This window comes from Ochotona princeps, chromosome 4 (genome assembly GCF_030435755.1).
Source record: "Ochotona princeps isolate mOchPri1 chromosome 4, mOchPri1.hap1, whole genome shotgun sequence".
Lineage (NCBI taxonomy): Eukaryota > Metazoa > Chordata > Mammalia > Lagomorpha > Ochotonidae > Ochotona > Ochotona princeps.
The window spans coordinates 6,541,469-6,559,646 of record NC_080835.1 but is presented as its reverse complement, the minus strand read 5'-3'; the positions used below and the strand labels follow the sequence as shown (position 1 = coordinate 6,559,646).

The window sequence follows — 18,178 nt, the reverse complement described above, 5'->3', positions numbered from 1 at the left end:
GGAAAATGGGTGTACTGGTTTTGGATTTAAGGGGCTGGAATCAAAGGACTTCACTGTGAGGCAGAAAGAGTGGAGAATTTTCCAGATCATATCCCTCTTACTTCCTCGTTAACCTGGGACCTCTTTCATGACGACTGGACTGGCTAAGGAATTGCATGTGCAGAGTTAGAGAAAGACAATCTGGTTGACTCCTAGGTTTTTGCCTGAAGCTTTAATGGAAGGTGGGTCTACTGAAGAACTGTAGACAGAACAGGATTTGGGGGGGGGGGGTGGAGAGGTGACAAGGTCCTTTCTTTTTCACATATTAATTTATTTATTTGATATCACGGTTAGAGAGAGATGGGGAGATCTTCCATTTGGTTATTCACTTACTGAATGGCTGCAACGACCAGGGTTGAAAAATGCTGGGGACAGAAAACTAGAACCCCACTGGGCTTCCCATGTGGGCAGCAGTCACCTGTATTAGCAAAGAAATTGATCAAAAATCCATGCCTCTTACAAATCTGCCCTACAATGGATACTTAAAAATGTTCTCTTGACAGAGAAAAGGAATAGTATCCAGCAAAACCAAAGGCAAATGCAAAGATCATCCCAGTAAAATAACAACAGAAGACTAAATCAATGAGCAACTCATGGCTGAAATGACAGGACCAAATCACCATCCATTCATATTAACCCTGAATGTAAATGGCTTAAAATCATCAAGTAAACAGATTAGTAGACTGGTTTAAAAAAAAAAAAAACACCCATCTTCAGGAGACATATCTCACCAACAAAGTGGAAACTATATCTCATGGATTTTCATGTTTCTTTTTTCTAAGTTTCATCTCTTCAAAACACCTCTTATTAAAATTTTCACTGACTCATAAATCATACAGTAGTATCATTTTCTTCAGGAAGGTTTTTTTTCTTTTTTAAATTTATTCATTAATTGCATTGTATTAGGTGCAGAAAGGTTCTTGATTTTCTTTTCTTCAACAAAACATTGCTTATTTGGTAGAATGTTAAATAACTTCATGGCATTTTTGGTTTCTTTTTGTTCTTGCTGTTGTTGATTTCATCTTGTAGCTTTTCATTTGAGGGGATGTATAGTAACTGTGTAGTGGAGACTATCACATCTGAATGTGAGGATGCATTGCAGTGTGCGTCTCTACTTCCAGATCAAAGATGGACTCCCACTGAAACTATTGACTGTGTCTTGACAGTGGGATGCAGGATTCTGCCATTGTCCATGCCCACAAGGATGGACACATGACTGTTTATGAAGAACAACATTATAGTAATGATATAATGGAACTCAGTGGAATGGGGGGACTTGGGGACGGAGTAAGGGAAATCCCAAGGCCTATGGCACTGTATCATAACATCATAATAATAACAAAAAGAAGTAAAAAAAAGACCCATTTCTTTGCTGGATCACCGTATGACGAGCACATAAGTCAAGCAGCCAACCTACATGCAGAAGCTTTTCAACCAGCACAGTTGTGCCTTACTCTCAAGTAGAAGCAAAGCAAGGATTGCTGGACAATTGAGGAAATCCTGTAATTTTATATATAGGCAGAAAAAAGGTAACCAGCAAGTGAACTTCATGAAAACAAAGGGACTATGGGAGGAAGAAACAAAAAGTATCATTAAAAAAATAAAATATATTCATGAGACAAGTAAGATGACATAAAAAGGAATGTTCATATGGGTTTTTTTTTTTGTTTTGCTAAAAAGTTGAAGTGAATACGATCAAATGCATTGATGTAAGGAAATTCGGGGACCTTGGAATATGAGACAGTGCATTGAGATTAGTCAATGAGTTTCAGACTCTTGGAAGCAATATGAAAAAGTATTCAAACCCTCCCCCACCTCCCACCCTAGTCAACAAGTAAATAAAATGGATGAAGGAGAGTAGGAATGGAACCAATGATGAAGCAAAGGTCAAAGGGCATATACAATCATTGATGATCTTGAGTAGAGAGAGACAATCCAGAATCTTAGGCTAATATAGACTTGGTGACAAAGGAATAAAATTATAAGCCAACTTAATTTGTGAATACACTACAAAACTAATAAAATACAAGGCTGAAACAAGTGAGTTCTCTCTTTCTCTCTCTCCTGGCTTGCAATGTTCTGCCATCTGCTTTTCTGATCAGATGCCAGTTCCGTGTGGTACTAGACAGTTCCATGTGTGGTGAGTGTCCTCTTCTTGCTGCAGTTTCCCCTGAAGAAAGTGCTGAGGAAGCTTGTAGAAGTCTCTCATGCAGGCTCAACCATGGTCATGGGGTTATGCATGACTTCTGTTGATTCCGAAAGTTCCATTTTCAGACAACACCACCTGGGTGGTTAGGATCAGAGCATATGAATTTGCATGATTGAGAACAGAAAATTGGACAGTAGCATTTACTGCTATGTAATATACTTTGTACAGTCTACACATACCATTTTTCCAAAGAATATCAGACTGTTCAAACTTTTTTGTTTCCTTGGTCCTTACCCATGCTTCTCTATCTGTGAGTTCCTCTGACATTCCCCTGACCTCAGCTCCCAGACTCATCCACATCTGAGTCCTTGTGTGTGTGCCTGCAGTGCAACAGTGACTGGACACTCACAGTGCAGGCAGAATCCCTGGGCTCCCATCCTGGTCCCATCATTTACTGGGTGTTCCTGAGAGATCATGTAGCCCGCCAGGGCCTCAGCATACTGCTTTCTAAAATGTCAATGGTACCTGTTTGCCTCAGAGCCCTTTCATCCTTCAGAATACACTCTCTCCAATCCTTTATGGAAATAGAATGGTGGGTGGGCACCGGGCTCTGCTAGCAGTCTGTATTGCCAGCCACTTTGCTGTGGTATGACTGTGTGCAAATACAATGTGTGCTGGTACTGGGCCAGGGAACTTTGGAAATTAGGTGGGTTTTATCCACCTTCCCTAGCTGCCTTCTCAGTGGCTGAAACCCAGATGGAGTTGGCAACCAGCTTTGCTCACACAGATAATGGTTGTGCTCCTGTGAGTCAGGGCATGGCATCTAGGAAAATCCCTACATGTGCCTGGACACTATCCTCCCAGGGCCCCTGTTGTGGAGCATGTTCCAAGGATACTACTTACGTGGTTTTGATAGCTCTGAGATGCTGTTGATTTCATTGCTCCAGGCTTGAGGAAATCCTTCTTAGTTCCACTAAGTGACATGGTTCACTTTAGAGTCTTGATTTGCCCAGATACTTGTCCAAAAGAACCGTACAATTTATTCTGCTCTCCATGGTACTAGATGTCCTCTTCAGGCCTCAGTGAACTGGATGTTATGTCCTCCATAAGCATCAGGGCATGTTGTGAACTGCACAAACCTCAGCAACTGTGGAGAACTAGTTCTGCCACACGTACTCCATGATCAGACCACATATCCTGTGATTTTCACCATGTTTGGAGTTCTGAGTCCAGTGATTCAGTTTGGGGTGTGTATGTCCCCAACCTTACTCCTGTGCCTGCTAGCCAGTGTGGGACCCAGTATGGGACCCAGCTCAGTACACCACCCACATCAGCCTACATATCACTTGGTCAGTTCTGTTTCAGAACCATCTCATATGTAAGCCAATGAATGCTGTGGCCCAGCCTAACTATGCCCATGACATATCCTGCCCTCACAAACACCAGTGCAAGCTACAGCACAGTTTGAGTGAACCCCAATAACTGCCACTAGGTCTCCCCTTAACCCTGGTTCCTGTGCATGATGGTATGTGCAGCTGACTGGTCCAGTCTGCCCCACATCTCATTCAGCTCCTATACACATCAATGAGCATTGGAGCCTAGATCAACCCAACCAATTCCACTATCCAGTCCACACTCAAGCTAGCAGGTGCCATTGCCTTTCTAGTCAAGCCCATCCCTAACTTTTGGTTTTCATGCCTATCAGTGGGAGTTGCTGCCCTTCAGAAAGATGCCCACAGTTTCCTTACTGGGCCTACTCGCAGCCCCACATACTGCACTTTCCAAGTGATTCTATAGTTCACTCTAAGAAGACTTACCCAAAAATTTCCTGCACTTGTCAGTTGATGTTGAGGTAAAACCACCAACTTGCACTTACTCTGGCTCATGCATGTACCAGTGGATATAGCTACTTAGCCCAGCCTGGCTAATACTGTAACCTGGTCTGGACTAGGCTGCTTCCAGCTTTTATTCTTATGCTCACCTGCGTCCAAATGCCTTTATTAGGTCACCTCTCAGTGGCAGATCTTGCACACATTGGTGGGTCCTTGGCTCATCCTGATTTGGCCAACCTCCTGTCCTGGCGGGACTAGTGGCCTTGCTCAACCAGCCCACACCCATTCCAGTTCTTACTGTTGGGTGCTACAGCACACTCACATGTGGCCAACCCCTAGACTCAGCCATCCCTATACCCACCCAGGCCCTTGCAAGCACCCGCAGGTTCTGGAGTCTAGCCCAGTTGGGCACACTCCAGACCCAGTCCTCACCCATACTGAGGGATGCTGCAGCAATGTCCAGCTCAGTTCACTGCCTGCATTCCAGCTCTTGTGCTCACCAATGGGAACCACATCCCAGCAGTGGTATTTGCTTAGCTCCTCCATCAAGCTCACTCCCAGGAACAGATCTTGTGCATGCCAGTGGGTGTTCTGATCTAGCCTGGCAGAACCCAACACCTATCTTGACATTTGCCATCAGATGCTGGAGGCTGGCCTTGTCTGGCCCATCCAGTCCCAATGCTCGCAGGCAGTGCTGCATACTAGCCTGCTCCCATCCATGACTTTCATACATTCCAGTAAGTATGATAGCCCACCCTAGTCCAGCATGGCCCACACTCCATTCTGGCTCCAGCACATGCCAGTGTGCCATGGTTTGGCCTGGCTCTGCCCTGTCTACCGCTACAGAGCTAATCCACACACCTGCCAATAAGTGAAGCTTCTCTGCCCGATCTAATCAACACTCATCCCTGACTTATGTGCTCTCCTGTAAGAGTTACAGTTCACCAGGGGTGTTTCCCAAGTTCCTCCACCAAGCCTACTCACAGACCCAGATCTCATGAATGATGGGTAGGGTATGGGGAGAGGTGCTAACACAGTTATCTAATATAGTGTGTCCCCCGGTCCTGGCCTTTGTACATGCTGGTGGATGTTTAGGCCTTGCCTGTCCCACACCCAATTCTTGGGTGCCCATGGGTTCTGCAGTCTGGACAAGCCCAGCTTGATTGCAACCCCAGTTCCCATGAGTATTGGTGAATTCAATGGTCATGCATACCTTGTTCTATCACCACCCCAGCCCTTGAGCAAATCAGCTATATGATATGGCAGTTTCACAGGGCTGAGCCCATGATCCCCCACAGAATCTCTTTCCAGATCCAGTTTTCTCATAAGCCAGTTAGTGCCATGGCCCAATCTAACATGGTCCACCTCCTGCCCCAACAGTCACTGGCAGGTGCTGTGGTCGAACCATGCCAGGCAGGACCCCTAGCCATAGCTTTCGTGTGTGCCAGTAGGTGGTGGTTGACACCAACAATCCCAGCTCAGGTCTCCCACATGGATGGGTGTATTGGTTTGGTCCCCAAAATTCCTTCAATTTCCCTCTTTTAAACCATCTGGTCCCTCATTTACCTGCAAGTGTAGTAGTCAGGTTGGTGGAAGTCTCCCAGAAGTCAGTCCTCACCTGTCACATTCTCCCTCAGCAGTCTTTCCTCCCATATTATCTCCAGACCTGTTTCCCTGGGCAATCCACAGCCCCCCACCACCAATGCCAGTCCTCTGGCAGTGTGTGGTGCCAACCTGGGGCTCTGTATTCTCACCCAGGGTCCACACACACTGGCAGATAGGTCCCCAAATCCTATCAGTTGATGTGCCAGTGACTGTCCCCCACGTATCTTTTTTTTTAAATAAAAACAAAATAGGTGACTATGCTAGCACAACAGTAAAATTTACACAAATCTGACATTAACAAGGCCCAGGATGTCTGCCAGCTCTTATTTGCTTTTATCCAGCAGTGTAACACTTACATAGGTGTGATGCAACCTAGGCCATTGCCCACAACTGAGGAGAATTTGATTGTTTGTCTATTTATTTATTTCAAAGATTTATTTATTTTCATGGAAAGGCAGATTTATAGAGAGGAGAGACAAAGAGAAAGATCTTCCATGTGATGGTTCACCCCCTTTCTGGCTGTGTAATAGCTGGGGCTGAACTGATCTGATGATGGAGCCAGGACCTTCTTCCAAGTTTCTCACATGGGTGCAGGGTCTCAAGGCTTTGGACCATCCCCTACTACTTTCCCAAGCCATAAATAGGGAGCTGGATGGGAAGTGGAGCAGCCAGGACTTGAACTAGTACACACATGGGATTCTGGCTCGTGCAACATAAGAATTTAGCCACTGAGCCATCACGCTGCGCACTAGAGTTTTTTCTCTTTCTTTCTTTCTTTCTTTCTTTCTTTCTTTCTTTCTTTCTTTCTTTCTCTTTCTTTCTTTTTTTTACTAAAAGTCTAAATCTCATGTTTTCATCAACATTTGTGTAAATGACTCACATATTTGTTTCTGGTCTTTTATTCTACTGGGTTTTCATTCAATGTTGTTTTGCACGAGACTTTACGGGTGCTGTGATCCTTCTTTTTTATATCTAAAATGTCTTTTTTATTCTTTTGAATAATAGATCTCTGAGTTTAAGATTCTTTTTTCAGCATTAATTATATTTTAGATTATGTTTACACAGTTGATTGGAGTGGAAAGGATCAGGGTGGAAAGGGTTAGGGAGAAGTGGATGTGATCATTGTTTCCAAGCTTTCTCTTTCTTCTTCCCATTTCTGGGGGGAGGAAGGTAAATCGGGGCAGAAGCCATACCCAATCTCCCAACCATCCCATAAGCCAAGGATGGTGAAAGGCCACCTGATACCAATTTTGGGGATCACAATGGAACATGTCCCAAAGGTTTTGCCCAGGTAAATATGATAGTGTTGAAATGCTGTCCATCTCACTGATCTATGGATGAGGAATCCCTTCCAATGTCCGTTGGTTGATACTATCGACCTTATTATAGTCTCCAATTGTCCAGATATTTCTGTCATCGTTCAGCTGGAGTAGTTGTCCATATGTTTTGTTCTCCATTCTCTACTATAGTACCAGATGTCCTCTGCTGGCCCCAATGAACTTCCATGTCCTCCATGTGCACCATGGTCTGCTGTCCAGTACTCCATCCTCTACACTGAGGAGGATCAGTTCTCCTAGGTGGGTTCTTGGACCTGAGCTAGACGAACTGGGCCCTGCCAGACTCCCTGCCCCTGGGGCTCAAGGATCCAATGAATACCTTGTAAGCGAACCCATTGCCCCAGACCATGTAACCTGAGTCCTGCTGGAGTCCTCATCCTTGCTTTCTATTTCTTCTTCCAATTTCTGGTGGGAGGACGGTAGATTAGGGCAGAAGCCATACCCAATCTCCCATCCATCCCAGTACCCAAGGATGGGGAGGACCGTAAGCCCCAGGGTTGGAGGTTCTAGCAGAGCCTGGGTCTCCTGGCCCAGGTCCTTGGGCCAATCTGTGTGGTGGGTGCTGGATTTGTGAGTCCCAGGGGTGGAAGTTCTGGAGAGGTCTGGTCTTCTGGTCCAGGTCACGGAGCCCACTTATGAAGTGGCTGTCAGTTCCATGGGCCCCAAGGACGTGGAGGCCACCTGGTCCCCACCATTCAGGTGGGCTCAGTGACTTGAGTTAAGAGACTCAGGCCTGTCGGGGCACCCCACCTCTGGGGCTCATGCATCCAGCACTCATTTCACAGGCAGGTTCAAGGACCTGGGCCAAGAGTCCCAGGCCCTGCTGGACTCCCAGTCCCTGCAGTTCATGGAGCAGACACCCACTATTTAGGTGGACCCGGTGACCTTGGCCAGGAGACCCAGGCCCCAAAGGATTCCCCACCCATGGGGCTCACAGACCTGACAACCACCACGTATGTCAGCCCTAGAAACTGGGCCAGGAGACCCAGGGCCCCTTGGATCCCCTACCCTACAAACCCTGGTGCTCACAGACCTGACACCCATCACTTCCAGACTGCCATGGCTCATCTTCCTTGGCATCCACCAGTGGGTACTTCCACCTAATTTGATCCAACCTGCCCCAAGTCCCCCCTAAGATGTTTAGACTGATGTGTTCCATCTTCGTCTCTGTCCATTGTAGGTAATGAGCATCAGCTCTCGGTGTCGTTGTCACTTGTGGTGCTCTGTGTCCTATTTATCAAAGTGTTGGGTGTTTGTCCTCACTGTTGTGCAAGTTCACCATGACAAGTGTGAGTGTGATGTGCCCTGATGTCTGCTGTTGGTGCCTGGGATGCTCTGTGAGCTTGGATTTTCCTCTGCCTCTTCTACAACACCTGCGTGTATGGATGGTGACTCTCGGTCCTTAGCCATGTCTCTCATCTCTGCATCATGAGTGGATTAGTGATGTTTCTCTTTGTTATATGCCGGGCTTTGGGACAATCTCTCAGTTCACTTATGGTCGCTCACAGCTCCCAGGGCTGCAGTTCAGCCTGCGTATTGTGGGCCAGGATACATGCATGGCAGTGACAATGTTTTTCGCTTCCACAAGTTTTGCTGTTGTTGAGTTTGTAGTTGTTGCCACCTGATGCCAAAGCTCCTTTGTAAGATAGTAGTTGTTCTTTAATGATTTCCTTCAGCATTCTAAAACAATTTAAAGTGTTCATCTGATGATTCATGGCCACTAATCACATGTTCTGCTGCTGATTTTTGTGGGTGTTCTTTATTTTTTAAAATAGTTACTTTCATTTAAAGGCAAATGAAGAGAGAGAGAGTGAAGGTGAGAATGGGAGAGAAGACAGAGGCCTTCCATCTGCCAGCAGGTTCTCCAAATACCTGTTTCAGCCGAGGTCAGGGCAGCCTGAAACCAGGAGCCTGGGACTGAGCCTGGGTCTACATGTAGGTGGCAGGGCCGCATGCTGGAGCCATTCACCTGTTGCTTTTCCAGCATGCACATTAGCAGGGGGCTGGATCCCAAGTGGAGGAGCTGAGACTCAAACCAGCCACTCCCATAAAGGATGCAGGACTTAGCTGAGCAAGGACTAATCTGCTCCCCAAATTGCTACCCCCCCGTGTTTTCCTTCTTAGCAGTGCATCGAGATCTCAACTATTCACGAGCTTCTGGAAAAGTCACTGGCTGAAAACAGAGATGAGAATTGTTATTTCTTTTCTAGAACTTGGTGAGGATTAAATAAGCCAGGAGATTTTTTTTTCAGTGTGCTGAAGAGGGTTGACAGGGCATTTCTGTGTTGACATGGCTGCTGTCAGTGACGCTGACTGAACTCCTTTCCCTGATTCTGGCTGGCTAATCTCAGTGAACTGTCTCACATATTCCAGGAGCACAAACAAAGGAGCCTGAATTTCCTTAAATCAATAGATTTGATTTTAATCACTTCAATTTGAGTTAAAAATGCAAATCTCTGTATTGTGCTCTCTAAATATTCCTTTTTAATGACCTCTTACTTATGTCATGAGTGTATTGCCCAATGACAATTCCTAGGGGAAACTGTGGATAGAGATTACACTAATACACAATAAAAATCAAACTGCAAATGTGGTCATTATCACAAAGAAGAGGAGCATGGAATGCTCAGAACTTGGATTGGGCACAAAAATAAAGGAAGAATGTTCATGGGAAGATCCAGTGTTTCCCAGGAAAGGACTTGATCTTCACCTTGTTGGATGCTCCAGGCATGGGTTGATCCTAGAGCAGCTGGGAAGAGTGACACACAGTGTAAGAGAAGGTCTTCCCCTTCCCCTGAGGTCACATGACATTGGTGCCTGGACCCTGGCTGAGCAGGGTGATGCTTTCCTGCAGAGGCTGCTGTCTATGGGGGAAGGTGCTGATGGCAGAGGTGGCAGCATGGCAGCATGGCAGCCGACTGCAGGTGGAGAACGCTAACATGAAAGGTTCTGGGGGCCCTGGCTCTCCAAAACCACACCTGACCCTTGCTGGAGGACAGCCAGGAGACATGTGAGAGGCAGATAACTCACGTACCTGAATTCACTACAATTGGAACACACAGTTGCTGTGATTTCCCCAGGTAGTAACAGGTGCCTAAGCCCAAACTCTGTCACACATGAACATCTGTTATCCCAAAGAGCGCTGAGCAAAAGGGGGCACTAGAGGGAAGAGATGGCTGATGTCCTAAGCTGGACATGCAACTTCTGCAGAAGCTGTGGCTCTCAGTCAGGAAGTGTGTTGCTTTGCCATTTCAAGGATAAAACTCAACAACTCAGTAGTGACATGTAGTGACAAGTTTACTGAGTATCTATGACAGCCAGCGGTTGTGCAGAGGTATGTTACACATGCCATCTCACTCAGCTTCAGCAATTCATGATAAGGACACTGTTACTTCAGCAGTAAAAGGAAAGAAACTAAAATCAAGGCGTGAGGTACCTTCTCAGAGTTGTGTTCTTGGAAGACTTTAGAGAAGACTCAGTTCATTTCAGGTACTTCCTTCCCAACGACTCATGAACCTACAATCAAACAGCTAGAATATTTCATGCAGGGCTTGTTGCCTTCCGCCATCTGATTCTTCAAGAAGCTCAACCAGACTTTCCAGTCACCACTGAGGAAGAGAAACGGGTATTGAGATGAAGCATTCTCTGTGAGGTGAGGGTTTCTAACACCTTCTTCATGTAGTTGTAATTTTGGGCAAATGGATTCAGAAGAGTTTCACTCTCTTCTGAAGCTTACTGACAGCACTCTCACTCTGCAAAGCACAACACTGCATGTCACACAGGGCACACAGCACTGCTGTTCTCCCTCTCCCACCATCCACCAACCCTTCCACCAGAGGAAACTGGCTATGTTTTCTGGGAGTTACTCCTTGGGAGAGCAATCAGGAGATCCACCAGAAACTAAGGAACCTGACTTCAGGCCAGACTCTCCCCGACATCCAACAGGACATTTCAGGAGCTGTGCTCACAGCAGAGCCCACAGGTAAGGACCCTACACTCTATCACAGGCAGCAAGGCCCTAAGGGGTCTCTGTGGAACCCTTCCACCTGCACCAAGAAGAGACAGGCTGGGAGGAGTGAGGGAAGCAACCGGACATGCAGTGGTCACTGACTGATTGGGGCTTCAGGTTCAGGTCTTCTCAAACCACAGGCATCTGTGTAGCTGAGAGGGATCCAGGCAGCTGAGAGCATCCCAGGCTGGATGAGGAGGGCCACTGAGTCTGAGTGCTCTTCAGGGACAGGTGGGAGCGAATGGAAAAGGCCCATCTCAGAGTAATGGGATTTATGCTCTAAGTCCTTGGTAGCCTCAATTTCCTCTCCCATAAAATGCATGTGCCCCTCTGAGGGTGTGGGGAGGAACAGAGGTCAGGCAGAGTGGCTCTGACTCCAGCACCACCTCCCAGTTTTCACAACTCATTCTCAACCCACTTAACCTCACTGCAAACCACCAAGGGGATGGCACACAGGCACTCACTCTACTTGCAGGATGAGAAAAGCAAGTCTCTGTTAGTAAGGTTATTTGGTAGCTCTTCCTCCCAGTGTTGGTCCCACAGTCTTGAGCCAGCTATTCCTGGCAGTCAGACAGGGAGCCCTCCAGTAACCATCCTGAGGAGTCTTGGGAAGGATTTCCCCATTGGAAAAAGCTCATCAAAGAGAAGATGGGAGCTGGTGTTGTTGTGCAAAGAGTTAAGCTGTCGCCTACAATGCCAGCACCCCATATGAGAATGGCTTTCCACTTTTGCTCCATCTCCCTGACCATGTACCAGGGAAAGCAGCAGAAGATGACCAAGCTCATGGGTCCTTGTGCCCCTGTAGGAGACCTGGATGAAGCTCCTGGCTCCTTGTTTCAGCCTGGACCATCCCTGGCCCCTATGGCTATCTGGGAAGAGTCCAGAGGATGGAATGCAGATATCTTGGCCTCTTTCTTCATCTGTCTTTCAAATCAATAAATCTTTTTTTCTAAATTGTTTCACATATATACACATTTTTTTTTCTGCAGAGGAGAAAACAGCAGTATCCAGTGGACATACAGCACTGATAGTGGCACCAAAGTGAGTGTGTCCATACTCTGATGCTAACCAGGGTTCCAGCAGGTCCAGCCATGGAGCAGCTGAAGACAGCCACCATCTCAATGAGGCACACTGATTCCATGGCCAGTCCTACTATCTAAGTATGGGTGTTGTGTGCTCACAGCTGTTCTTCCCCTCTGTGAACACAACTCCCAGAGGCCTCCCCCACCTCTCACCCGTGGATCTGACCTGCTGGCTTTTGGGACTGCCATATCTCAGCTCATTGGCAAAGGTCTCACAGTTCGACATCAGAAAGTGGTAGAAGCGAGTTTCTCCCACTTTAGCCTCTGCCAGCCAGACTATCTCTTGTACGGGCCTTGGGCGATACTTGTGGTCAAGGTGGTTGTTGACTGAGTACTCATCTCCTTTGACCAAAGCCTCCAGGAGCTCGCGCTTCACTGTGCCATTGGAATCTCTAACTGATTTTGCTTTATTGATGCTGGAGAGATATGATGACGGATCTGGGAACACAAAAAGACACACGTTCAGGTGCTAAAGTGCAGGGAGGGAAAAGCCTTGGGAAGGAGAGGGAGGAGGTAGAACACAAAGACTTCACTTTAAGCCTTTCTATGTGTTCAATTTAACAGGAACAATTAATTAACATACAGCACATTTAAGAACTAAATTCTTATTTTTTTTCTTTTTTTTCCTGTTTCTTCATGTTGTTATCATTTTATTATACAGTTCCATAGCCCTTGATATTTCCCTTAACCCCCCAAATTCCTTTCCCCCAGAGTTTCCTTAATTACTACAATAGTACAGTTCTTAACAAACAGTCCTATGTCTAGAGCTACAGTCTGTGATTGCAAGTTTAGTAATGTGGGCTTTTTTATATTTTATTATTATTATCATTATCATCATCATCATCATCATTTTATGATACAGTTCCACAGGCTCCTGGTATTTCCCTTATCCCAGCCTCAATTTCCACCCCCAACACCTAGTTCCTCTATATCATTACTATAGTTCTTTGTACACAGTCATATTTCCATCATTGCCAGCATTGACAATGGCAGAGTGTTCAACATCATATTGTCAAGATATAGTTAACAGTTTCATTGGGAGCCCATCTTTGATCTGGAAGTAGAGATGCACACATCCTCACATCTGGATACAATAGTCTCCACTACACAATCACTATACATACCCTTAAATGAAAAGTCACAACACAAAATCAACAATAGGAAGAAATTAAAAATACCACGAAGTTAAATACTACGCTACTAAATGACTAATGTGTTGCTGAAGAAATGAAAAAGAAAATCAAGAACCTTGAAGAAAATGATGCTACTATATGATCTATGAGTCATTGGAGAATTTAAAGAGAAAGAAAGTGTTTTGAAGAGATGAAACTACAATAAAAAGAAAAACAATTTAAAATCCATGAGACACAGTTTCGATAATCTTTGTTGATGATATATGTCTCCTGTAGGAAACAAGTAGTTGGGTTTTGTTTTTCAATCCAGTCTACTAATTCATAACATTTGATCAATGAGTTTAAGCCATTTCGATTCAGAGTTAATATGAATGGGTGGTACTTTGGTCCTGTCATTTTAGTAATGGGTTGTTAATTGATTTAGTCTTCTTTGTTATTTCATTGGGATGTTCTTTGCGTTTGCCATTGGTTTGGCAGGTGCTATTCCTCTTCTCTGTCAAGATCTTTAAGCATCATTTGTAGGGCTGGTTTAGAAGAGGCATATTTTTTCAACTTTTCTTTACTGTGGAAGAATTTTATTTCATTTTCTAAGACAAAGAACATTTTCATTGGGTATATTACCCTGGGCCAATATTATTTGCTTTTAGAATCTGGAATATGTTGATCCATTCTCTTCTGGCCTGTAGAGTTTCCTGTGAGAGGTCACCTGTGAATTTAATTGTCATTCCTTTATATGTCAGTTGATTTTATTTCATGTGCATATTTAAGGATCTTTTCCTTATGTTCAACTGAAGAGAGCTTGCTTATCATGTGTCATGGTGAAGACCGCTTTTGGTCAAGCCTATTGGGAGTTTTGTGCCCCTCTTGGATGTTGTTTCCCAATGCTTTCTCCACATTAGGGCTATTTTCCCTTACTATTTCATTAAACACGTTTGTAAACATAGCTTCTCTTTTTGAACCTTCTGGCACTTCCGTAATGCTTATATTTGGCCTTTTAATAGTGTCTTCCAATTCTTGAATACTTTTTTTAGCATGAGCCAACTCTGCTTCCAGCTTTTTGTTTGTTTCCCCTGGCAACAGAAAATATCTTCTAATGTTGAGCTTCTTTCTTCTGCTTCATTCGTTATGTTTTGAAGACTCTGCACTGTACTTTTAGTTTGCCCCAGTGTATTTTTCATTTCTGATATATCAGCTTTCATTTGATTCATTTACAGTGTGACATATTCCTTACATTCCTTGAATGCCTGCTTTACATGCTTCTCATTGTTGACAAGAAGCTTTATAAGCAGTATTTTGAATTCTGTATCCACCAGTTTCTCGATGTCTTCCTCGGTGAACTCTGAGGTTGGCAAAGGGTTTTGCTCCTTTGCAGGGGAGTCTTCAGTAATATTCGTTGTGCCTCTGTCCTTCTTTTGGCCTTGGTCATTGGACTTCCGGTTATCAGACTCTTCTCCTTGGGGGAGCTTTCTAAGTTCTGTCACCCACAGGTCCACAATTTGATTTTACTTGTTGTGGTTAGTACATGGTTCTTTGTTTGCAGTCACTTGTGCCACTCTCTCCAGTGAGTTTTAGGTCTGGGTTCTTTTGTTTTTTTTTTTTTTAAAGATTTTATTATTATTGGAAAGCCGGATATACAGAGAGGAGGAGAGACAGAGAGGAAGATCTTCCATCCTATGATTCACTCCCCAAGTGAGCTGCAATGGGCTGGTGCTGTGCCGATCCGATACCGGGAACCAGGAACCTCTTCCGGGTCTCCCACGCAGGTGCAGGGTCCCAAAGCTTTGGGCCGTCCTCAACTGCTTTCCCAGGCCACAAGCAGAGAGCTGGATGGGAAATGGAGCTGCCGGGATTAGAACCGGCGCCGATAGGGGATCCCGGGGCTTTCAAGGCGAGGACTTTAGCCGCTAGGCCACGCCGCCGGGCCCTTAGGTCTGGGTTCTTATGTTAGACTTCCACTGTGGTCACCATAGCCCCAGCTCCTGGCTCACCATTTCCTGTCTCCACCTCCTGTGATACCATTCTGAGACTGCACTGTTGGCTGTATTACCTTTCTCTCACTTCCAGTTTGAGCATTTCCCAGTTTAGGGAGTCACCAGGTGTCCCATATAATAATTAGGTTATTGGCTGTGCTGATCTTCCTGGAACCTGTGAGCCATTAGGTCTGATGGCTTCACAGACAAATTTTGATGCTTAGGATACCAAAATCAGTATTATTTTCCTGTGGAACCAATGCAATACCCTGAGCTTAGTCAGTTCACTCCAACTTCAGCACATGCCAAGTTCTTGTTGTCCTGCAGTCTTAAAGACTTTGCAACACTGTACAAAATGGCACCTAATGTGTCACTACTAGAGTTTTTGATCTGCTGGCCATCTTCTCTGAGGGCTACCCAGGCCTATCTTGGGTAGAACCTGTAGGATATCACATTGTTGTATCACTGAACCAGGAATGAGTTCACTCCCAGCTCAGTACATGCACAGTGGTGCACAATAGTCTGGCTCCTTAATCCAAATGGCCCACAATTTGGCTCTAGGGGGCTGACTGGGCTGTGAATTCTACCCTGTCCCCATCAACCATGTGAGATCTGCCACTCTCTCTCTGTTCCTGATCAAAACAAACAGACCACCAGGACGGGCAGTTCTTTTTCTGGCTTCACTTCCTGATTTCCCGATGAACTCTCCTTCCCACCTTGTTGCTGGTGGCATTCAGGCTGCTGGTACAGTTCAGATTGCCCCTCACTGAATGCCACTGGTGTATGGGTCACTACAACACCACACCATTGTGTTTGCTGCTTTCCTGTGTCTGTTAGTCTCCAGGTGCCCATCTGCTGTTGTTCTGTCCTCTCTTATTTCCTGGAATTGCCCTCTCTGCTTCATACTGGCTAATATTTGTCCATCTGTTTAACCGTGTCCTTACCATATTCTGCCATCTTAATTCTCTAGGAACTGAATTCTTAGTAACATGTTAGTTAACCTCATGTTCCTATAGTAGCAAATATACAATGTTTTATGAGAGAATTACTCCTGTGATAATGTACTGTATGAAGGCACCTTGATGTAGTCAATGTTTATTTCTAGCAAAAAAGAGATTATTGTAAGGGCGGTGAACAGGTTTGGGGAGGGGCACGACCTTGGGCCTCGGGGTTTAAACTTCCAGCAGCTTCACAGCTGCTGGTGGGCCGCAGGGGATGGGGCATCTTGCTCAGATACCGCACGCCAGCCACCATGTGCATGTGGTGAGCTGTCCCCGGGCCTGCCTGGGTTCAGGGCCTGCTTCCTTCGGGGTGAGTACACCGAAGTAGGGAGTCTCCGTGACTGGGTAGGTCCGGGGACAACCAACGCCCTCATTGGGCAGTGAATAGGATTAGGGAAGGGCGCAACCTTGGGCCTGGGGGTTTAAACTTCCAGCAGCTTCATGGCTGCAGGTGGGTCGCAGGTTGGGGCGTCTTGCTTGAATCCCGACTCCAGCCAGCATGTGCACGTGGTGTGCTGTTCCCAGGCAGCCAGTGCGCCATTTGGCACCAGGATCTGCCTGCTGGCCACCCGGCCGGAGAGCTCTGGAGTTTTGGATCTTTGAATCGCTGCTTAGGTAGTTCCAGGTTGATCCCACTGTGCTTCTGGGATTTGAGTCAATCCTAAAGATTCCAAATGATAGTAACTCTTCCTTTGAAGAACTTGTAATCACTGAACAATGCTGAGCACCGAACACCAGTTCATGCAAAAGCTAAGGGTTGGGGCTTGTCCAGCAGAATATCCTATTACCTGACATGATGATGCATCAGGAGACTGGTCACTAGGCAGGGATATAACATTAACTAACACTCGAGAACCATATCCGGGGGTAGATACTGTGGCGAATGTGTGGGCCACACCCATGGAAATTCAAGCCCCATTGGTTAGCTCAAGACTTTGGGTGGTGATGGACTAAGCTAGGTGTGACCAAGGAGCATGCCATCAATCACAGGTAAAGGAACCCACAACAGTCTGGACTGGTCAAGCTAGCAGCAGCCAAATGTGCATCTTGAATAAGGTGTGGGGTGGGCCGGTCTGCAACGTCCACCAGCTCAGACATGGCTAAATGGAAGGCCAGACTGCGCTGCTCACTGGCCGAAAACCATTGGCATGTATGAGAACTAGGTCTGGGAGTGGATCAAGTGGAGGAACTTGAGAAACTCCCCTGGCGAGTCCTAGCTCCTGCTGGTGAACATGTGGTCCAGACCTGGGGGTCAGACAAGCTGCGCAAAGTAACTCCAATGACTGGCTAATGTGTAAATTGGTAATGGAACAGGATGTATGGGGCAAGACTGAGCAAACCTTAGCCTACAAGTGAAACCAGAGACCAGGATGGAGCACAGGTCATACCAAGCTAGGCTCTTGGACCTACTGGTCTACATGAGTCAAGGATGCTAAACCACAATGTCTAAGGCAGAGGCCAGGACAAGGGAAGAGCTCTGCCAAGCTGAGTCAGAGCAACCACTGGCATGCACGTGATCTATGGCTGAGAACAGGCCTTGTTGGAGAACTAAGGGGACACCCTAACTGGGTTGAGATTCCCACCAAGGGGCACACGAGCTGGAATGGGGGCTGCATTCTAACCAGGAGACAGTAGAAGTCTCCCGTGGCACTAGTGTGGACCTGGACTGGTGCAGTAGGCTGGGCCAGGCCAGACTCCAACACCATCTGGTGTCTTGGAGGACCAGGGTAGATGTGGGATGGACTAGAATAGGTCTCAACCCTTACTGAGCCATGTGTGAGCCATATTTGGGTATGGATGTGCCATGGCTGGGCTGAAACATCCAACAGCAAGAACCAAAAAGGGTTGAAAGCCAATCATGAAAAGGCACTGTTCCTGCTAGGACAGGAGGTGAACTGAGTAGGTCTGGCTCATGGACCCACTGGTATGCACGAAATCTGGCATTGGGAGGTTCTGATGGAGGAGTCTGGGCAACTCCTCTGGCAGGACACAGTCCCTGCAGGTAAGCACAAGAAGCATGA

The 18,178-nt window shown here is 46.2% G+C and overlaps 1 protein-coding gene across 1 annotated transcript in view; it reads right to left on the bottom strand.

Annotated features, from left to right (window-relative positions):
* Positions 1–12,090: 12,090 nt before the first annotated feature.
* LOC131479963 (uncharacterized) overlaps positions 12,091–18,178 on the bottom strand; it is a 44,327-nt gene continuing 38,239 nt past the window's right edge. The window contains exon 10 of the mRNA XM_058662232.1: positions 12,091–12,491. Coding sequence (XP_058518215.1) covers positions 12,124–12,491 — 368 coding nt within the window. The 3' untranslated portion in view covers positions 12,091–12,123. The remainder of the gene's footprint in view (positions 12,492–18,178) is intronic.